General features: G+C 34.1%; 2 protein-coding genes across 2 annotated transcripts; one reads left to right on the plus strand and one right to left on the minus strand.

Annotated features, from left to right (window-relative positions):
* Window positions 1-202: 202 nt before the first annotated feature.
* Window positions 203-23,021, minus strand: LOC140987835 (E3 ubiquitin-protein ligase COP1-like). The gene is made up of 13 exons (XM_073456519.1): window positions 22,664-23,021; window positions 21,552-21,629; window positions 20,768-20,923; window positions 15,047-15,406; window positions 12,843-13,000; window positions 12,661-12,729; window positions 11,994-12,072; window positions 5,830-5,985; window positions 5,588-5,686; window positions 3,753-3,857; window positions 890-1,069; window positions 671-781; window positions 203-573 (listed from the first exon to the last, which is right to left on the minus strand). The coding sequence occupies exons 1-13, from the start codon at window positions 22,916-22,918 to the stop codon at window positions 403-405; spliced, it is 1,977 nt and encodes a 658-aa protein (XP_073312620.1). The 5' UTR covers window positions 22,919-23,021; the 3' UTR covers window positions 203-402.
* On the plus strand, window positions 18,134-19,544 carry LOC140987652 (uncharacterized). The gene is made up of 2 exons (XM_073456250.1): window positions 18,134-18,297; window positions 18,737-19,544. The coding sequence occupies exons 1-2, from the start codon at window positions 18,134-18,136 to the stop codon at window positions 19,542-19,544; spliced, it is 972 nt and encodes a 323-aa protein (XP_073312351.1).
* Window positions 23,022-24,160: the final 1,139 nt, after the last annotated feature.

A 24,160-nucleotide genomic window follows, 5' to 3' on the forward strand; every position in this document is an offset into this window, starting at 1 on the left:
GGATTTAACTTAATAAACAACCCACAACATAATCATGTAAATAAAAATGATCCAACATTTCTAACTTGCAATAACGAGAATCTGAACATAATAAAGCCTCTGATATCAAATGCAAGAATCAAGGTTGTGTGCATATTGAAAGAATTGTTTATCGCGATGGTTCAAAATAGTTATTTGAATCTGTGCAACGAGCAAAACTATATATTTTGATCGGTATGACACGTAAATTACCATATACTACAGCAGTAACATTTATTGTCCTCCAACAATAATTACACGACATAATAAGTGAGCATAAAGTCATGCATGTGGTAAACATTTGCGAGGATAAAATCATGTAAAGACCAACCTAAGTATAAGTTCCACCTTTCGCTCCATATTGCTATTATTTACCTATACAATTCAAGCAGCAAGGACCAGCACTTTGATTGTTCCTTTACTATTGGCAGCTAACATGGTGGGGCTTTCGCTCTTCCAGCACACCGCACTGATGAAATAAGATCCCGCATCTTCGTCGTTGTCATCCAAATCAGGAGACCCAAATCTATGCCATGTCGCAGGTTTGGAGATAGCCTATGTTTTGCGAATTGTCACGGATTTTTCACAAAGAGAAACAATAAAACTCTGGCAAGTGACAAAACAAGAGCTACTTAAAGTAGGATACCATTACCTTGTGGTAAATAAACACTTCATTTGTTTCACTGCCACAAGCTAGGAACTCATTGTTCCCCGTAAGACCAACAAAATTCTTCTCATTTGTGTGCCCTCTAAAGGTCCGGACCTGAAATACATCAATCTCTGTTTCACAAATACCATAATACAAAAGAACAATAACATGGGTGAAAAGTGATCGTAGGGGGATAAGATCTCTCTTTAATGAGAAACTTACATGCAGATTGTTCTTAACATCCCATAATTGCAGAGTATTGTCCGTTGATGCAGAAGCAAGCTCGTTATTGGATAAAAATTTAACATGTGATACTGTCCTTTTGTGTCCGCTAAATATATGGAGTGGATGGCAGGGGTTTCTCAAGTCATAATAATGGATGTGATGGTCAGCAGAACCAACCTGCACAGACAAGCTGGTAGGTATTAGGACTGCTTGCTTCGGAGGAAGCAAAAGTTATACTATTAAGGTTATGTAGGAAATATAAAATTAGGTTGATAATTATCATAATTTTTACTTCAAAAGGTTATTTAAAAAATATGAAAAAAAAAAAAATAGGCTGATGGTAGCCCATGAGGGTTGGCCATACCCGAAATATTTGTTTTTGAATTATTTGGAGGAAATAATTTGCTCTATTAAATAATTCCCATCCATTATTTTAAAATAAATAGTTATGGAAAATAAAGTAAGTCGATGATCATTTTATCCTAAAGCAAAAAATAGCAACATTATTGAAGCATCTGGATTATGATAATGACTCATTTCCATTTCTTGATTGATATAAGACCAACGAAAAATTAATATTTATTTATCAAAAAACGTTAGTAATTCAACTATAAATATCCTACAATAAAACATTATTTTATGAAAGAAATTCATTTTATTTTCCGTATGTTACAAATTTTCTTAAAAAGCGTGATTATAAATGTTTTGGACAATGTTTTCATAACTGAGCTGGTGATCGAACCGACACACATTAAAATAAAGATTCAAACGATTGGACAAGTTTAACAAAACAGTCAAACCCAACAATGTTATATCATATAAAATAATAGTATAATATAGTAAATAATATATTTAAAATTTTAAACATCTTAAATGTATACATAAATAATAAAAATATATATATATTTTCCCATGTTTAAAAAATCAAATAAGTTCTAATAATACTAAAATAATATTTTTAANNTGTTATATCATATAAAATAATAATATAATATAAAAAATAATATATTTTAAATTTTAATAATATTAAATGTATACATAAATAATAAAAATATATATATATATTTTTTCATGTTTAAAAAATCAAATAAGTTCTAATAATACTAAAATATTATTTTTAACAAAGTTCAAAATTCAAATAATCATATAAATAACAAAAAAAAAATATTAAAAAATTAAATCAAAAAAAATTTTAAAAAAATGTGAACCGGTCCGACTGGTTTTTGACCGGTTCAATACCTGTCATCAGATCCTTGAACATGTTATGTACATTGAATCTAATTCATGTTATTTAATAAGGTGAACTGTATTCATTTCCTCCATCTTTTAATCAAAGATTGCATTTTCAAGGGCCATTGATTCAACTTGACTAAATATTTTAAAAGTAGACGAATTTAATTATAAACAAAATAATGACCCAAATGTATAAATCCAAACATTTATTTCCCCAAATTCAGAGAAATCATGGAAGGAAATTCAAATTATTCATTTTATAATGCTTAAAATTATTCAACTTTGCCAAACATTATGCAGTTCTCTCTTTGGCCCCTCCCAAAGGATGCCAAGAGCGTGTCTAAATACCGTATTTTAAAAATGAGAGAAATATTACATATGATACAAAGTCAATCTTAATATTTATAATTCAAAATGAAAACTTTCAAACATCATTAATGCAATCATGCTCAACTAAATTTTCTTCAAACTAATTCAATGAGCATATAATTCAAAAAAATTGTAAGCATCCATTCAAATAGCCAAAAGGTTAAAAATAATTTCTGAGGAAAAAAATTATCCATCTTTTTTTCATTATTTTTGTAAAAAAAAAAAATCAAACTTCCGTTTTGCAACAGGACAATTACAACTCTCGATTTGGATCACATAATGTCATGACCAAATGTGGGATTCCAAATATACTATACATCAACTTCAAAATTTGTTATGAACTTGTAAAAAAACCTTGATCCAAGACCCTCACTTCAAATGACTTTTTTTTCTTATTCTTCTAGTTCATAGGTTTTGGTTGTATACTATAGTATATATCTGACAAACATATTCATAAGTAATCTAATCAACTAAAGTTCAAAGAGAAAAATAAACTCGATTATGAAAATGCATAAAAAAAAGAGCAATTTTCTTAAATAAAATCAAATTTCTTTATCATATATAGAATACGAATTTCGTTGGATATTAAACATGCTTTTGAAACATATATAATCATACTTTTCAAAAAATATGGCATGAGACGAAGCATTAATGTATTTAACATTAAGATCTAGTAGGAAATTATTGAAAAAGAAAAAATCTTCAACATGATAGACAATATAAATGTACTACAATACATCAAAATTTAGTTAGCAATTAACAGCAAGCTTTGGGAAAAAAAAATAAGAATATCAACTCACACAACCAAAGACGGAGAAATGAAATGATTTTTTTGGATAAAATTATTGAATAAAAACTTATTTTGTTCTAAGATTGTTATAATTAAACTATTAACCATTTTATGAATGATCATTCTTCAGTGATCTAATACCGATCACGAAATGGGAAGGAACCATTTTCATAATGCATATGCTTCAATAATGGTTCTATCTTTTCTTTAAGACCTCTTACTTTAATTTTCTATAACCACTTTGAAACTACTTGCTCCAAACAGTTCAAAAAGATATATTTGAAATATTCTGGCTCAGGTCAACACTCGTGGACGACCAATCAACCCATTTTTATATTTCCTACATAGTTTGTCTATAGATATGGCGGGTTTTGGATATTTCCACTCAATTTTGCTACTAAGCCCACCACAACATAAATAAGGAAAATGAGAAGAAGTTGAAATACGCTAACAAAGAGGAGAACTTACCGCAACAAATTTACTAGACTCGGGACTATACTTTACACAGCATATATTTGCCTTCATATCAATATTGAGAACACTAGCCTCTTGATTTGTGCACCACACTTTAACCTGAAATTCCATCACTTGCTGACATCAAAAGGGACACTAAGGAATATTTAGATCCACAGAGTTAAACGTTCAACCACTAAAACAATCTCAGGCTAGAAAAACATTTAGCAGTCTACACAGTCCATATTTTTGTTAAACGCCAATGAGGTAGATATGGATTTGCACAAAAACAAATAAAGCGAGTAAATTAGTTGTTATGCACCAAATCTTTAAAAAGCATACAAACTTGTTTTTAGTATTACTAAAAAGGGGATAACATGGAATTGAACTCATGACCACTCCCCAACCAAGAGACTGACGGTGTCATCCAATCCATTGTTAACAAAAAAGGTTTAAAGCAAACTTAATCCTCCAGTTTTTGTTCATCCATGGTTGATATCACGCATTATAAGCATCACTATACAGGCAAAAGGCAACCATGACCAACAATGTTTAAACATTAGTATGAGACATAGAACACCGTTCACTTTAATTAAACATCAGCCAATATCGTGGAGGGTAGCAAACCCCTATTTGTTTATTAACAAAAAATAAACCTTACAGGAAGGGGATAAATCCGCATTTTAAGGAATATAGATGCCACTAGAAAAATTACAAAAACTATTCAACATTTTTTTCTAGTTTAATACTCGATAAGTGAATACCATTAGTCTCATATCTAGACATTTTCATGTTTAAATGAGTAAAAAACTAATCATTCACATAATTTTTACGAAGATTTGACAAATATTCGAGAATTGAAATGAAGTGCTTAACTATTTTATTATTTACCGTATATATTTGGGAGAAAATGGAAGGAATTATTGTGTTTGTGTAGAGATATTCTGTGAATATTTGCTTCTTAGGTACATAGGCTAATAAAGGATAATTATTTTCTAGTACCTAAACTTAAGGGAATGTGCCTAGAATTAAATCTGATTATTCTGTATAAATTATCAAACCCAGTGCTATGTAAAACCAGAGAAAAACTTATCATATTTTCAGAGCCATACTTCTCTTTTTTATGTGATGGATTTGATTCTTTCTTTTTCTTCTTCTGGTTCTCTCTACAATATTTTTAAATAATAAAATATTGTGAGACATATATAAGCTGCCATGCTATATCATTCTCTAACAAGAAGGTTCATGATTAACCTACGTCGAGTTTTATTATCTCAAAGAGGTTCTTAAAGTAGTTCAGTGTGGTGGTTTAGAATTGAACTCCCAGCCATTATATCAATTTAATTTGAAGATGAATACATTGTTTCTCTGATATATATCTAATGCATTTATTCAAGTCATATAGTAACTTGGACATAGGTTTATTATCATTCAATTAACTAAGTTATGCATATGAATCTTAACAATCATGAATTCCAAGGATTTTATTTGTTAACAGAAATTGGTTGGTCTATATTTTGTTACCTCGAGCACTGATGCTCTATGCCAAATCAATTGTTGAATTATTTAAATTTTATTATTTATGAGTTTCTCAGGTTACTTGTGTTGGAATATTCCAAACAGTTTTAGTAGTTACCAAGAAAACATCAATTATGAACAGAAATTTGATCAACAGGATTAGAGGTGATAAAACAACCAAACTTTGAAGCATGTGAAGGCAACTAAAACGAGAGTTCAGTCCATTTGTATAATTCTCAATCAAATATTTCATTTTCTCTCTGGCCTATAGTGTCTGCCAGAATTAGTTAACCATAACTCCAGTTAGATAATGAAAATTGTTCTTACTTCACCTTGCAGTCATCACTACCAGAGACGAGCATCGACGGTTCAGTTCGGGAAAAATCTACACTCCATGCACGTTTTTCATGCTCCTCATATTCCACAACACTCTGGATAAAGCCAGAAATTTTAACTATTTTCCAAGTAACCAAAAAAATATCAAATAACACAAATTTGAGCACCACCATTAAGCCGATGAGGATTTTTACTTGGTGGCAAGAAGTAATATATAATTCATGGCTCAGCTGGATACCTGCCGTGTAGTCACATCCCAAACAGTGACTATTCCTTCGTAATCACTGCTAGCTATAATGTTTTTGGCAAATTTGTTCCAGGTCAAGCAACTAAGCTTAGATCGCGTCGACATTTCCACAACTGGGCAGTGCACGTCTGTAGTTTCATTGACAACCTGATTAAAAAAGCATATTCTCAAGTCTCATAAGCTGCTGCAAAAAAGGTAAGATTCTCTGATATGAATTAAAGTCGCGCGAGCCCGGTAGAGTGTTGTTGCTCCCCAACTATCCTTTCTTAGCAATCATATTATCGTGAAATCATGAAAAACAAACATGTGATCTTAGCTCTAATATCAAATGTAGAACCCTCTGTCCCACATCGGTTTGTGAGAAGAATTAAAATTGAATATTAAAGAGTTAAGATGGGATTCTATAAAAACTTAAGTTGACCATTTAGTACCATTTGGAGTAGCTGTTACTGGATCTGAATGTGCAATCACACTTGCACTGGTCTGGACCTGGGCTTGACAAAATTTGTCACCTCTAGATTCCAAGTGCAAGTGGATTAATTGGGTTAAATAGCGAAATGAACGTTACATTCTGAAATAGGGGTGATTGTGGAACCCCTGTTCCGTATTGGTTGGGAGAAGAGTTTGAATTGATTAATAAGGAGTAATAATAGACTCCTATAGAAACTTGGGATTACCATTTTTATTACGAGAACAGATACAGAGTAGATGCTATAGGAACTCATTCTTCAATAACATCCAAGCGGGCTTGGATCTATGTCACAATAGAATTGTTGTCGTTTACTGAGATAAGAAACATTGGAATTCTTCTCATTCAATTAAGCTAAAATGAAAAGTGACAGATTGATTTATAGAAATCATATCCTATCACTTCATCTAAATACAATCTTATTTTAAATTCAAAACAAAGATAAATCTCAAGTATTAAAATACTTATCATTTAAATACAATCTTAATTTAAATTCAAAACAAAGAGAAATCTCTATCTAAGAATTAAAATACTATTCTGATATTTAACACTCCTCCTCAAGTTGGACTGTATGTGTTTATCATGCCCAACTTGGAAATCAATTCTTCAAAATTAGCTTGAAAAAGTGCCTTTGTTAAGATGTATGCCAATTGCAATCGAATAGGAATGTAGCTGAGGTGCATAATTTCCCTTCAATCTTCTCACTTATGAAATATCGGTCTACCTCAACGCGTTTGGTTTGATCATGATGAATTGGATTTTTGGCGAAGATGACTGCTGCAAGGTTGTCACACATTAATTCCACCGACTGATAGCCTTTCAGTAGTAGTTCACCAAGTAGTCTTTGAATTCACATTACTTCACAGATTCCATGAGATAAAGCTCTAAATTCTGCTTCCGCACTACTGCGTGCCACTGCAGATTGTTTTTTTGCTTTGTCACGCTACTATATTTCCCCACACAAAAGAGTAATAACAACATCACTTGGAGAGCCGGCCCAATCTGCATCAGTGTAGACTTTGATATTTCTGGCACAGGTTTTTCTAAAGATTAATCCTTTCACAGGTGCTTTTTTCAGGTATCTCAATATTCGATACACAGGTTCCATGTATTCCTTAGTTGGATTATTCATAAACTGACTCATAGCACTCACAACAAATCCAATACCAAGACGCATATGAGATCGATATATTAGCTTCCCCATCAATCTTTGAAATCTTTCGACGGACTATCTTTCCTCATTCCTACCTTGATGTTTGGGTCCATAGTTGTATCAGCTGGTTTACACCCCAACATAAATGTCTCTTTCAAGAGGGTCTATAACATATTTCCTTTGGGAGATTGAGATTCCAAGTGACGATCTAGCTACTTCAATTCCAAGAAAATATTTTAAGTGTATCAGATCTTTCATCTCAAATTGTTTAGAGAGCAATGACTTCACATGAATAATTTTTTTCTCATGATTCCCGGTGAGAACAATATCGTCAATATATACGATGATAACAATTATCTTTCCATTTGATGTGTGCTTGATAAACAATGTATAATCAAATTGACATCGTTGGTACCCATCTTCCTTCAGAACATTGGTGAATCTGCAAAACCAAACCCGAGGTGATTGTTTAAGGCCATAAAGTGATTTTCTTAGCCTACATACCTTGTTGACATTCGTTCCTGCTTCAAACCGGAGGAAAATTCATGTAAACTTCTTTTTCAAGGTTTCCATTCAAGAACGCATTCTTGACATCAAGCTGATAAAACGGCCAATCTAAATTAGTAGCAATCGACAATAATACCCACAATCTTGTGTGTATCCTTTAGATACCAGTCGTGCTTTAAATCGTTCAATATTCCCATCCGCCTTGTATTTTACAGTGAAATGCCACTTGCATCCCACTGTCTTTTTACTAGGCGGAAGTTTGGTGATCTGCCAAGTATTATTCTTTTCAAGCACCCTTGTTTCATCAAAAGTTGCAGCTTTCCAATTTGGATCCTAGATGGCTTCTTTGATATTTGATGGAATCTAAACCTTATCTAAATTGGACACAAAAGCTCGATATACATGTGATAAATGAACAAAGGAAACAAAATTGCAAAAAAGATGTGTACAAGATTTGACTACTTTTCTTAATGCAATGGGCTTATCATCATGGTCATTATGCTCAATTGTAGATGAGTTAGAAGAAGTGTCACCTTGATCATTTTCCACGGAATCTAGCAGCGGAGAAGAGCTATTGCTTGGCTGATCCTGCATAGGGTTCTGTTTGCTCTCAAGCTGAGGTTGCATCCTGCGTGAATAGACATGGGGCAGCTTATCAGGATAGGTAGGCTCAGGCTCAGGCTCAGGCTCAAGGTTGGACTTTGGATGTGTAGGAGCATCGGCTGATGGTTTGGCTGGAGTTATAGACTCCAATTGTCGAGATTCATTTATAGGCTCCCAATGTAGAGATGAATTACTTATATTATCGTCCTGAATCGAGCAGTTGGGAAAGGTTACTCCATTGAAGTTGAGAATTTCGTCGTTGTTGGGGAAGAACACTTGTAGCCTTTTTGGTTTGGAGAACAACCTAGAAAAATGCATCTGATAGACCGTGGATCAAGTATCCCCTACGTTGGAAATGGATGTGAACAAAGATGGAACATACAAAGATCTTAAGTGGGAGGTCATGGAGTAAGTGTGTGTTTGGATAAAATTCGAGAAGGGCTTGGGTTGGAGTTTTATAGTTAAGGACATGATAGGGCATTCGATTGATAAGGTAAGTTGCAGTTAGGATAGCATTGCCCCAAAAATGAAGTGGGACATTATTTGTGAATAAGAGAGAACGAGTCACTTCGAGTAAGTGATGGTTCTTTCTTTCAAAGACACCATTTTGTTGAGGGGTCACAACACATGAGCTCTGATGAATGATTCCTTGGGAAAGGAGGTAATCACCTAGGACAGCGTTGAAATAATCTCTGACTCGATCAATTCGGAGAACTTGAATCTTGGTGGAAAATTGAGTTTGAATCATTAGGCTAAATTTTTTAAAGATTATAATTTTTCAGTCTAATCCTTCCTTAGAAATTCCCAAGAGAAGCGCCTATGGTCATCTACGAACAATAGAACCAACGAGACCCAGTAGTATTTTTGACATGTAAAGGATTCCAGATGCCAATGTGAATGAGTGAGAAAAATCTAGATGGTTTATAAGGTTGTGATTTGAATGTATTTCTTGTCTGCTTAGAGAATTGGCAGATATCACAATGCAAAGACTTGAAATTTTTATTATTGAACAGGAAATGAAACAATTTTTCTAATTGGGATCGCCTAAGCGATAATGCCAAAGCAAAATCTCACAAACTTTATTAACAAAAAATGAATGATGAAGTCAAGAACTGGATGGATGGGTTCAATGTCATACTTCTCGAAGGACTCCTCATCTTGAAAAGATACATGAATGCACAAACATCAGCACTGTCAATCGTCCTCTCAAAACCCAAATCCTGAAAAACACACGAGTCAACCAAGAATTTAGTTGTGCACCTCGTATCAGCATTGAATTAACTTACTGAAAGTAAGTTACATGTTAAGTCAGGAACAAACAAGACTAATTTCAAACAAATATTGTGAGACAACTGCACCAAACCAGAACCAACACCTTGGAGCAAGATTCATTCGCTATTCGGACTGTGTGCATATTTTGACAGGGAACAAAGTGAGAAAGAGAAATAATTACAGTCATATGTTCCGATGTGCCGGAATCAATTATCCATTAAGTGGACAGATCTTGCTGGGTTGAAAAAGCCAATAAAAGATGGATTTGTCGGGTTATGAACCTGATTGAGTAGCTTTTGAAGAATCTCCATTTGTGCCACAGTAAAAGGTGGAGGATCACAGGAAAAACTCTCGGTTGCGGCGGAGTTAGCACGTCTTTCTCGCAAAGGCTTCCAATCTTCTGGTTTGCCATGGATTCTCCAACAAATTTCTAAATAATGATTAGGTTTCTTGCACTTTTCACACCAAAGTTGTCCCCGTCGTGTTGATTTTCCACTGTAGTTTGTTGTTGGCAGAGAATTGCTCACGCTATTTGAGGCAGCGTGATCAATTAAATGAGAGGAAGCTGGGCGATGAGAAATAAGGGCCGAACCATCAGAAAAATCGATTGAAGAATATGGGCCTAACATCAATTTGCGGCGGCTCTCTTCTTGTCGGGCCTCAGACAAGACAGCCAAGATTTGGAAGGGGCTTTAGATCCTAAATGCGGCCTCTCACATCATCAAGTATATTATGGAGGCCCGAAAGATAGTTAAAGATCATTTTCTTCTCGACAATGTCTCTGTAACACAGTCAAAAACTTTAAACATATCCAATTGTTGCCAAAAACAAGCGAGCCTAGTAAAGTGTTATCCCCTTGACGCAGATCGAGAAAAAGGCTTTCAATTTCGAAGATTTTGGACGTATTTTATCGGTAAGAGTAGGTATCCCTTGCTGCATCTCAGATTTCTTTCGCCGAATTATAGAGTAAGAAATTTTCGCCAATTTATTAACCAGTACATGACCATATTATTTCCAGCATTCCATGCCTTGAATTTTGAATCAGGGGAATCTGGATGCTCCGAAAGGAGATCATCTTTGCTTTTGCCACAGATGAACATCATGACGAACTGAGACCATGAAGGTAATTTTGCCCGTTTAATTTATGATTGGTGATGGGGAGGGAAGTATTATCGGCGATTAAAGTCGGGGACAACAGTGAGGAGAATAAGGCATTGGAGGTAGAAGAAGCCGCCATGCCCTGATTAGTCATGGGATTTTTCTGCTCTCTGCTACCATGTTGTTTACTGAGATTAAAAACATTGGAAGAAATATTCTTCTCATTCAATTAATCTAAAATGAAAAGTTTCAGACTGACATTATTGTTTTAAATTCAAATGAAAGATGAATCCCCATCTAAGAATTAAGATACTTACCCGATATTTAACAATTATGTCACAGACATCCGCCAACAAAAAAACCAGAGATAAGTGTTATGCAGGACAAAGTGTCATGTGTGAGAACTACTTACTGAACTTACAGGACAAAGTGCTACATACAACAGAACCACCACTTGAACGTATCAATGATTCAGGCCACAATGAGGACATCACAGTTTAAAGGATAGGTGATTGTAGTACTCTTGTTGGACATAAGTTTAACAGAAGAGTTCGAATTAGCTTACTTAGAACATATAACAATATGGATTTAACTTTTTTGCAAAGAAGGATGGATATGGAGTCATTACAATAAGAGCCCAATATGCAATCGCACTTCCGAGGGCCTGGGCCCGAGGCATAACAGTTTTTATTGACATCATGTAATCTTTGATTTTATTCATGTATATCAAGCTTCCAACATGAGGAACAGAATTCAATCAATTCTCCTGGATATAGTTTGGTACGCATTATTAGTGTTGAATTACTTATTTATCCTGCATCATCCTGTGTTTGTTATGATTCTTTAAGCCTGAAAATACTCTCTTTGTTATTATTTTCTTTTCCAATTATTCCTCACGTTCAACAAACCCCATTTGTAACGCCTCTCCTCTTTGAGTTTAGTATTTGTACATACTCTCACTTCATTTTTGTATGCGCCTGAGTAAGTATACATAAAACAAACAAGGCACATGCTATGGAAAGAAGGGAAGGGATACAGGGGAGAGAAACCTACTGAAGAGAAATCAAAGACTTTAATGCGCCGTGACACTCCAGCAGTGGCAAACAGTTCATCATCTCGATCAAATTCTATACTGCAATAATTACCGAGCACTTTTACATATTTAAGAAGAAACTACAATTGATAAAAGGCTAGGGAATCAAAATTTATAACGGATATAAAACAGAAACGGTTGAGAAAACCATGCAATGTAAAAAAGATGCACGAAAATCTCTTAAAATCAGATCAAAAAATAAAAGCAGGTTCAGGAGTATCCTGCTGATAATGGCAACAGAATGACCAGGATAGTAATATCAGAATCCCATGACAAATTAGCATTAAATCTAATCCATGACAAGTGCAGCTTAGGACTCGATTTGCCAGAGACAAATAAGACAAGACACTTGTTCATCCCAAAACAAAGAATTCCTACAGTTAATTTTTTGACAAAAAAATAAGAATAATGAGCACTGAATAGTAAACTTTCTTCACAATTTTTTTGCCAGGTGGGGGTTTTCTTCAACTGACTTGACAATTAGCGATTGCCATCAACAATGTCCATCTTTCTTCAAGTGGATGTGGTGATTCAATCAACTTAAAATAGCAAATGTTTACATTACTTCGATTATAGATTAAATTATGCAAAAGATAAGCTAACCATTTGTTACCAACATCTTCATACCTTGAAACAATATTATTGCCATGATGAAACAGATCTTCATGCCTAAGCTCAGCAAGCACTCGCAATCGACTGTACCAAAATAAGGTCACTAAAATACATTAGAAAAAGAGCTCGAAAAAATAGAAAATGAAGACCAAGCATGCTTGTTTGATACTTTATGGAAAAAGACTCTAGAACTCTACCTGTAGCGTGTGAAAGTACTTAGAACTGTCTGAAAATCAACTAAACCAACACTATAGCCTTCTCTATTGAATTTACTTTTGTCTTTCTTTAATTGGTTCAGCAATTGGTTGCTTGCCTGGCGTCGTGTTTGTAAATAAAAGTCTTGAAGATCATTAAACTGCAAAGGAAGATAATAATTTCACAGGAAGGAGGTGAACATGAGGTACAAGAAAATTTCAGTTCAAAAGTACTACCGGGTATCTGGTTAAAATTATCAACCTAACCATATAATCTATTGTTCTTCAACTTAACAAAATAAAAGTAAAATATGTGAACAAATCCTGGACCAAAAGCAAGAAAGCTATCCAGAGAGAAACAAATCAAGCCCGTAGAACACATGAAAATAACAAATGTTGTTTTCCAAGTAAAAATAATAATGCATCGTCCTCCAAATTAACTATATGGAATTCCATATGGCGAATGTAAGGTTTTGAAAGGTCAAGAAGAGCATTAGGAGGGAAAATCAAGCTTTCATTTATGGCCACTAGTCAAGTACACAACGCTATAAGAATATAGAAGTAAGAATCCATATCAAGTGCCTCTCTTGTTACAAAAAAACAAGGAGCCCGTCATCATTCATTTCAAAATTTTCAGCAACACAAGTTTAAGACCATTAACCATGTACTTATAAGAACCTAAATAAAACTTTTAAATTAAATTTGCAATTACCTTTTTCCCTAGCTAATGAACTTTCTAGTCAAAGCCATAACTACATTCTATGCTCATGTAGCAACACCACTATCATTGATTTATTGTAGTAAAACAACAAATCAAAAAAGATATAATAATTTTTTTATTAATAGCTAAAAGCTACAAGACATTTGAAAAAAAAATCCTAAATGAAATTTGAGTTGAAACATATTTAACTGTCAATTAACAAAATTAACAAATGAGATAACCCTACTGCAATGATCCCCCATTGCCAGGATAAAAGGAAAATGACACTTTAAGTTTATTTATGAGGTATGCAATCTCTTTCACTAGAAAAAATGTTACTGAAAAAAGCCAAAGTTCTAAATCAGATTTTACTGCCTTTACAAGATCCAACAGGGAAAAATTTATATATCACACTATCTTTGTACCGGGATCCTTTCAAATAAATTCCACATCTTTGACAATATAACATAGAATTTCATTCCCCAAAAAGATAAATTATGTCGGTATCAATTGAAAATTTTAAATCGAAGAATTATTTGGGTAATAAAATACTTGAGTTGGATCAAAAAATTTCAATGAAATTGACAAATTATTCAAAGTTGTTTTTCCATCATTTCATTTAACCATCCAAATTCAAGCCTCTCAAATACTCAGTTGCAGATAATATGACTTTCTGAGGTCCAGAATTTTAGAGTTTCATAAGAGCAATGAAAATCGCCCACTTAAATTAACTGAACAAAAAGGTATTGAAGAATGATAATGACTATTATCTTTAATTAGTTGTTAAGATAGCAGATTTATATTTAAATTATTAGATTAGGTTGTTATCAGTTTATCTTCATAGGGAAGTTAGGCAGATCAGATTTTTATACAAGTGCATGATGTATCTCTTGATTTAATCGCCAATGAAAACACGTTCCCCATACTGTGCAGTCTTCTACATTTACAACAGGTATATAAAGTAACTTGTGGGCAGACTGCTTAATAAATGACAAGAAATTACAACCGCAGAATGAAGAAAAGGTTCCAAAGATACAAAATGATGGAATTTGTATGTCTTCACACTTCATCTTTGGAAAGTTATGAGCCACATCAGGTAAATTACTTCCACAATGAAGTATGATCAAACTATTGGAAGCAAAAATAAGAATCACAGCTGTAGAGCTAACCGACATATATCGAAATTGCCAACATCTTTTTTAAAATATTACACACTATCCAATGCTTGTGGAAGATTCCCTTGAGATTGTAATAGATTAAAAACCAAAAATCTTAAAATAAAAAAAAAATTGCACATAGAAATTATTTTGATATCTATTAATTTTATTTTTTTACTATTTCTTGACATTTACAATGTGCCACCAGTATGAACTGAAAGACGGATCTAAATCTTGGAAACAGAGTCTGGCCCAAATCTTAAAAAAGTAAATCACTAGCAATTCACTAAATTCAGTTTTTCTCAGAATAATCAAAGAGCACAACCATAACGTAATTTTGTTTTCCCAACCTGTGCATGGACGCGCTTTTTCCGAAGTACGGCCAAGCCAGACTGACTTATATGCTGTGAAATTGGCCCACTAAAAGAAGCATCCTTGCTCTGGGTTCCAAGGGGGTTAACTTGAGCCTTTTTCTCCTCTTTCTTATTTTTGAAGTTAACAGAAGTTATTACTCCTTTTGCATCACAAGAGTTAATAACAATGCCGGAAGTATTTCTATCAACTGAAGAAGCCTGAGATCTTGTTACCACTGGTTCATAAGAGATCATCTGTAGATTACTAGAAGACCTGTCTCTTGCTCTGTAAAGCTCTATTCTGTGCCTTTCAACAGCATTTATGTCCTCTTTGATATATCGGAGATCGTGTTGCACCTAAAAAGAAGATAGACGTATGCTTTATAAACTATTGTTAGAAATACAATAGACTTCAGAAAACTTGAAACTAAATGAGACTATTTCACAAATATATCCGCTTAATTAAAATTATTAATGAAAGAACCACAAACTTCGAAGATAAGTGTTTTTTTTTTTTATACGAAACTTAATTTTATTATAATATGAAGTTGGATTACAAAGGATAGCAATCCTTAAACGAAATTACTAGAAGGACATAATGTATCTAAATTAAAATTAGATGCTAAATTAAAATTAGATGCAAACAAACTTCCAATCCCTAATTAAATCCGAAATCAGCAAATGATTAAACTCCGGCCATATTGTCGTCCAAGTCGCAACCCTGAATTTATCTTAGCCCATACTTCTTCAACAGACTCTGCCGAATCAGTAAATATTCTGCTGTTCCTTTCCAACCAAATCGACCAAAAAGTGGCGTGGACAACAAAGAACCAAAATGTCTTATTCTTTCTGCCGTTTTGGAAAACCGTCTCCATGATAAATAATTCCTTGGCATTACTTGGAAAGGTCCATTCGAAACACAGCTCTTGCATGACTCTTGTCCAAATTGCTCTTGAGAACGAACAGTGCAGCAGAAAGTGGTCCTGGTTCTCTTCATGTTTCCTGCATAAACAACACCATTGCGGGCATAATGCACATGTAGACCACCTTAATTGCAGTTTGTCGGAGGTTGGGAGTTTCTCCAGCGCTACTATCCACGAGAAGAGTTTAACCTTGTACGGCACCAGTATCTTCCAAATATTATTGTGATAAGGAAACAATGGAAAAACAGTTACCGGGAAAAAAGATGTGTTGAAAGAGCGAACTGTAAACAACCCCGACCAGTCCCCCAACCACACTCTAACATCGTCCGTACCCTTCTCCAAATTAACCAACTCAAAAACCCCTAGAAGATCAATGAATTCATCTAATTCTAACTCATTTAAACTCCCATTTGAACTCGAGATGGGTAAACTAATTACTTAAGAAACAAATTTTAAAACGGAATGACCGCATAAGAAAATACTAAAAACTGGACTCAAATTAAAAATAAGAGGTAACATAGTAGAAGACTCCATCAATTTTGAGGGATGATAGCTCAATCTTTGAGAACTTATAGCTGTAAACCATAACATGTATATAGTTTTACAAACACATACTTACAAAAACCAATGTTTCACCCCCTCTAAACTATAGTATAGCCAATTTTCAGCAAGTCCACACTAGAACATCCTCGTATCTGATGCCTGCACCATTTTATTCAATTAACTTCACCACATCAAACTCTATCTCTCAATCCACGACAGCAGTTCACAATGTTAGTGGTTCCTTGCCTTGGTCTTATTTTCAAGCATCAATATTGTGGCTATATCTGGAATATTCATTGTATCTCTACATTGCCACATCATTTTAGAACTCAGATTTTCAGAACTGGTGATCGTGCTCATTTCCATTCTATTCCAAGTTTTATGTCTGCTATCAGGTAAGATGTTAGCTATCATCTTCTTACATGTTATGTTTCAGCCTAGCACTAAAATATCTTACACATTCAGAACAAATGTGATGATATTGATTCAAACATAAACAAAATATTCTGAGGGTTACATCTGTAAACCACTCCCTCGGCTGGGTTACGCAATAAGCTCCACCATCTCATCTACGGCAATCGAATATATTTGAACTTTCCTTCAGTATGGATTCTACAGAACTTATCATTCTCATTAGCATCTTACATGATCAATTAACAATTAAATCTATGAAATTGTCTCCAAGTGTGTTAAAAGTAATTTTTAAAAAATTGACTCACGATTCAGTTTACATCCATTATTTTGTTACATGCATGGTCACTCACTCAGACAAGCTCCACTTACCTGTCAACTTCTTCAATGTCAATTGAATAATCATTATATAATTCAAATATGTCTCATACGGGCATTTTATCAATTAGCCGACGCCTTATTAATTGGATTTTAATTGTCTGATCCTCCATATTTGATGCAACGAAAACAATGATGCAAAACTAAAGGCTAATCCAGACATTTACAAGTAAAAAACAGTGTTCTAAATTGCGGCCTAGGTGGCCGCCTAAGCGCTAGGCGGAGGCCAGCCGCACCTTTTTCGAGCCAGGCGGAGGCCAGCCGCCAAGGTGGGCCTGATTTTTTTTAAATAAAAAGGGCTTTTGAAATTTAAAGATCCGCTAACAAGCCTATTTAATAAAATAAAATTTGGGCTCGTAGGTCTGCTGGCTTTCTTTCCTTCTCATTATTTTCCAGAGTCTCGTTCCAGAGACTCCTTCTAGGCCAGGACTCCTTCTCGTTCCAGAGACTCCTTTTGAAGTTCACGCCATTCCTACAGCGTACAGGCCAGGACTCCTCGTTCCATCTCTATTTTAAATTTTTAATACAGCACTTCTAATTTTTGCTTTCTGGAAATTTGATGGGACCAAAACCAGTAACACCAAGTAATGTTTCAAAACCAATAGTGGATGATTGACTGGACTTTGATTTTGTGGTATAGATTCAGAGTTTAAGTGAAAGGTTACATATCAATTGCTTATGTATAATGGATGATTGACTGGACTTTGGTTTTGTGGTATAGATTCAGAGTTCTTGTAATCCTTCAGCTATTACATATCATATTCTTGGTGTTGGTCTATTGCTGAAAAGGTCTAAGTGTTTTGTATTCAGCAAGATTTGGAGGATAACAATGGCAAGCAATCCATCGTCGACTGCATCCGTCACTCAGCCCGAATCTGGGATTCTTAAGAAAAAGTCAAATGAAATCGGATGGGAGTTTGGTATGTTGATTGATCCTAAAAACCTCGACAAAGTTAAATGTAAGTTGTGTGGGAAAATGATGTCTGGTAGAGTGTATAGTGTTAGAATTATTAGGGTTTTCTTCCATTATTGATTTATTTATTTAATTATTAGTTGTCATCTTATCTAGTTGGTTGTTAGGCAGATCCTATTTTTACTAGGTTTTTGTTTCAGTTTCTTTCTCTCTCCTGTACTATATAAGCTGCGGCTTTTCCTTCAATAAAACAAGAGAATTATATTCTTAAAACCTACATGGTATCAGAGCGCCTTTAATTCTCTTTCATGGCAGCAAACGCTGGCAATAAAGGTGTAACCTTTGGCTCATTCGGATTAACATCTGAGACAGAGGTAACCTCAGGAAATACTGCTCCTACCTCTATACACGACATGACGTCTAACTCGATTCAAATTACTGTCCATCGGTTAAATGGTCAGAAGTTTCTGGAGTGGTCTCAATCAGTGAAGTTGGCAGTTGATGGACGAGGAAAACTAGGATATCTANGAGATGGGCTTATGAAAATGGAATCTCATTCAATGCTCTTGATAATAATAACTTCAAGCAACTAATGGAGGCAGTAGGTCAATTTGGACCAGGGTTCAAGCCTCCAACTCAATATCAACTTAGAGAGCCACTTTTGAAAACTGAAGTTGAAAGAACAAAGCAACTGTTGAAGAAGCACGAAGAAGAATGGGCAAAGAATGGGTGCTCGATTATGACAGATGCATGGAATGATAAAAAAAGAAGAAGCATATTAAATTTGTGTGTTAATTGCAATGAGGGTACTGTATTTTTAGAGTCTAAGGAGTCTTCAGACGAGCCACATACAGCTGGACTTATTTTTGAGTATGTTGGCAAGTGTGTTGAACAAGTAGGAGCTCAGAATGTTGTTCAGATTGTAACAGACAATGCCACCAACAATATGGCTGTGGCTAAATTGGTGAAAGAAAAGCGGCCTGGGATTTTTTGGAGTTCATGTGCAACTCATACTGTTAATATAATTCTTGAAAGTATTGGCAAGCTTCCAAGATTTAAAAAGATCATCGACCAAGCCAAGTCTTTTACAATTTTCATTTATGTTCACCATAAGACTTCGTCATTGATGAGAAGTTTTACGAAGAAAAGAGACATAGTCCGGCCAGGAGTTACCAGGTTTGCATCAAACTTCCTCACATTGCAAAGTTTGATTGAGAAAAAATCTAGTTTAAGGGCCATGTTTAAAAGTGATATGTGGGAGAATTGTAAATGGTCAGAAACAAACAAAGGGAGTAAATTGAGGATTCATTTTGATCCATGTACATAGTGAAATACCTATGGTACTCACACACCCAACTTCCTAAGAGTGGCATCGAAGATTCTTTCATTAACTACAAGTTCATCTGGGTGCGAAAGAAATTGGAGTGCATTTGAAGGAGTAAGTTTAAACTTTAATTAAAATAAATTATTAATTTTTAAAGTGTATGTCCATATTCCTAACTATACTAATTACTTTCTCGGTTTTTTTTTAGATTCATACAAAGAAAAGAAATAGGTTGGATGTCAATAGGCTAAACAATCTAGTATTTATCCAATTTAATTCTAGATTGTTTAACAACCAAAAAAGAGATAAAGAAAGGAACGTCGATATCCTTCTTGAAAAAGATGCTTCAAATGCACAAGGTTGGATTGTGGATGGTGGGGAGGAAAATGAAGTTGAACCAGGTTCGAGGCTCACTTGGCAAATAGTTGATGAAGCAACTGAGGCAGATGAAAATCTACAACCCCGAAGAAGCTCTAGAGTTAGAGAATTTCATGACCATTACACTAGACGTATAAAATTAATTTCAAATCTATGTGTTCTCAGAGTATTTAAAGATTTTTATCTGTGATGCCTTTTCTTATGATGGTTTTACCCAAGCATAATTATAGGTTAAAGCTAACATATTTTATTCGCTAATGATTAGCACCTAGAGAACTGTTTCCTTTTCTCCAACAACCAGTGCCAAGTCCAATCTTTGCATATCACAGAAGTCACACTTACACATAAATAGATCTAGGTAGGCTTTAATTTTAATAAAAATAGGGAAAGATTGGACTTGGCACTGGTTGTTGGAGAAAAGGAAACAGTTCTCCAGAGAAAATAACATGGATATGATTAAAATATGCTTGGTTCTGTTGAGAACTGCAAACCAAATAAATCTACAACTTGAGCTAAAATTCTTAACACTAGAATCAAAATCCAAATGAGCTGAACCAAGTACAACACTCGGCTTTAATTGAGTATGACTCAATAGTATGGCTTTGGCTTCTGCTCACCCACCCCAAATCAATCTAATGCATGAATCTGATACCCAATATCTAATATCGTTTGGTTTTGCAGGAACTGGGAGGAACAAAGTTCTACTAGAGCTACCTGACATTATTAGTACAAGAGTACGACATTTAGATGAAGTAAAATACAAATGCCAAACAATTATTTTGTTATCAAGATTTCTCAATATCATGGAGCAATCCCTTCTTCAACACTGAATATTATAATGGACAAACCTCGTTGAGTTCAGAAACTTTTTGCTTTCTTAAACAGTGTAAGAAATCAAGTAAAAATTGCATGTTTCTCTCAGCTTCTTCCTGTTCCATTACTCTCTTTTTCTCTGACACCAGAACCAACAGAGTGTCTAAGTCCTTTATTGTTGCTTCACAACCCTGTATAAGAACAAAAGATGTCAAGCCTCTGCACAAAACCATAGATAAGAAACACATCCTAGCACTGAGGGGTGCCGGATGCATACTTCACTGAATCAGCAGAATAAACTGAAATCAAATGGAATGTTCTGGTTTACTTCATATTAGATGTCATTAGATAGTAAAAGAAATCAAGCAGTTGCTGGATGCATGTTATTCCATAGACATTTCATACGCTTAACAAAGGTGAGCTAAGAAGACACATAAACAATGAGTTTTACATAACTATTAAGAAACATAAACATGAAATTCAACCAAAATTTTTCAGCATCCAAATGGCTTTACCTTTACTTCAACTTCTGATCAGATAAAGAATCGCATACAAGGCTTCTTTATACTCTGAGCAATTGATTATACTAAAATTTGTTATCTCATGCTTTAATCTACAAGTTCTTTGAAAATATAGATTCAGAATTTTCAAAATCAAATTTGTAGACAATTACGATTTAGGTTTTGATAACCAAATTTCATTCAAACAAAGAAGAGGGGAGCGACAAAATATCCAAGGGTAGCCAATATCCTAGCCTTAATAATTTGGGACCTAATAATAATTACTTTCTAGGATTATATAATATTAACCAGAATTCACCTGTTCCAGTGACTGACGAAATTGCTCTAAGGGAGTTGCACTTTTCGACAACTGGTGAGCAAATGCCTTCTTCAATAGCTACAAATGTGGCACAGAGAACCTTTTAAAGATAAGCTGCGGTATTAAGTACATCATTTCAAGATGCTAATTCACCGAAAACAGGCAATAAAGGGACAAAATGCTGAATCATAAACTGTTGCATGCTCAAGTATAAAAGGGAATTGCAAGTATTGGTATAATAATTTGTAGAATTAGATAATAGACTTCCAAATATTTAATGTTTTTTTCCGTACAAATCCAAATGTTTAATTAGAACATCTTTAGTCTAACATCGTTATAGTTGTACATCTGGTAATCATGGAAGAACAGACTCAAAGAAATTGCCTTAAATGATTTATTATAATCATCACCACCAAATTTGATCTTCTGATTTCACGTGAAACTTAGCTTAAGGTAGTTAGATTAATTAATGATGGCAGTTTGAGAGTGTATTTATATGTCCCCGTGAATTTAGTAAGTCTTCCAGTGGGAAACAATGCAGCTCTTGTCAATGAAGGCTGGTTTCAAATTACAGAAGTAATCTGTGACTCAATCTAGGTCCATTTATTGTTTCACTTTAAAGTAGAATGGGTGGTTAAGATAGAGAAACTGAGTCAGTGGTATTAAAGACCAAGGATATATATTCAATACTGGCGCTTTTGTCTCCCCTGGAATCAGGCAAACAATACTATAAATGGAGTTCTGATACATGTAAAGATGACGATTGGGCAGAATAAGCCACTGATCCATCATCATTAAGGGTTTATTTAGATTGAATTTGAAACCAGAGACTGATTTAAATCCATAATGTTTATTTTGATTTTCAATCTCATGAATTTAAAATTCGTTCTTTAAGCTTGTGACCCAATGTCGTGATAAAAGTGAGTGACTTGAGACAAACCCATAAAAAATTTTTCTTAATTTAAATCACAAAACCAAGCAAATCAAAATGACAACCAACACCCAACTCACAAACCAAAACCAAAAACCACCGATCCATCTACCAGAATTTTTCAATCTAATCTACACAAAAATCACAAAACAAATTCAAACCACAGGTAGTTTAATCGCACCTTATCCAGTAGGAAATTGGGGAAGAGTTGAGAAGTCGTTAGAAAATGAGCGCAACAGGGGCAGTCGCTCTTGTTCTGCAGATGAGTGATAATGCACATATAGCAGAAGCTGTGGCCACACGCCGTTAAGAAGGCGTCCTTAATCATCTGCATACATATTGGGCACAGCAGCTCTTTCTCAGACGCAGCCACCGCCACAGTTTGTACATTTGGAGGCGTCTCCGCCTTGCCCACCGCCATTAAACTATCTCCCATAGCACCACCTCCTAGAGTAAAACTTGGGAGTGTGAGATTGGAAATGAGAGAATTGGTGAGGATATGCGTGGGCTTCGTGCCTTGGTTTGGTTTGAAAGACAAATGAAAACGTGGAAAGAATAAATTATTTATTTACTCATCTGATAATTAGATTTATAAAAATATTTTTTTACATTATTCTTTTTTTAGTACTTTTTACATTCACTNAAAAATATATACTCATGGATATTATTAACCTTATTATATGGGGGCCAATGGAGTTTGGCTTTTCAGGTCAAATGATTGTCCTTTAGCACAAGGGAATTCAATAGATATGATCGATCAAATTTATTTGTTTTATAATTTTTTAGAAACAATAAATGATGCACATATAAGTTACGGGGAAATATATTATATAAATTATTGTGAATTTTGTTGAAAATTAATATTTTAATATTGAATATTGAATGTTGAATATTTGAATGTTGAAAATTAGGTAAAATTAGGTGTTGAATATTGAAATTTGTGTGTGATGATGAAGGTAATGATGTAATTTATTTTTGGATTATTTATAAAGATTTTCTATAAATAGATCTCTCATTTGTGAAGAAAATCACAATTGAGTTGAGAGAAAAATATTATAAGGTGTGTAGTGTGATAATTTTGAGAGTTTGAGATTTTTACTTTTTACCGTAAATTTTTACTTTTTCACAACACGTTATCAGCATGAAGCTCTAAAAGTCCTCCATATTTTTCCAAGCTCCAAAACATAAGGAAAAATAACAAGAGTAATAATATTTATTTTACTGTTTATTTATTTATTGTGTATATACTTAATATATAATATAATGTTATAACAAAATAAATTTTTCAAAAACTTGTTATAAATCCTGGGAGGATGTTAAGACGACATCCCACNTCCAACTTTCTCTTCTTCTCTAAAATTATTCTTCATCAAATTTTTCAAGAAAAAAGAAGATGGCTTTCACAAAGTTATTTTTAATTATTTTGGTTATAATACTCACGAATCTTGTACTTATCGGAGAATATCCTCCTCGTGTGTTTTCTTTATTTTTACGAATGCTTGTATTTGTTGTTTATCCATTACTTTGTATTGCAATATTCATTAACTAATAAAATGCATCATAATTTTTTTTAGTACCACCATGTCAAACTTGACAAAGCTCGAATTTGTTGCACTCGACATTACGGGGAAAAATTATATGCCATGGACTCTCGATGTAGAAATGCATCTTGAGTCAT

Source organism: Primulina huaijiensis, chromosome 11 (genome assembly GCF_012295235.1).
Source record: "Primulina huaijiensis isolate GDHJ02 chromosome 11, ASM1229523v2, whole genome shotgun sequence".
NCBI lineage: Eukaryota > Viridiplantae > Streptophyta > Magnoliopsida > Lamiales > Gesneriaceae > Primulina > Primulina huaijiensis.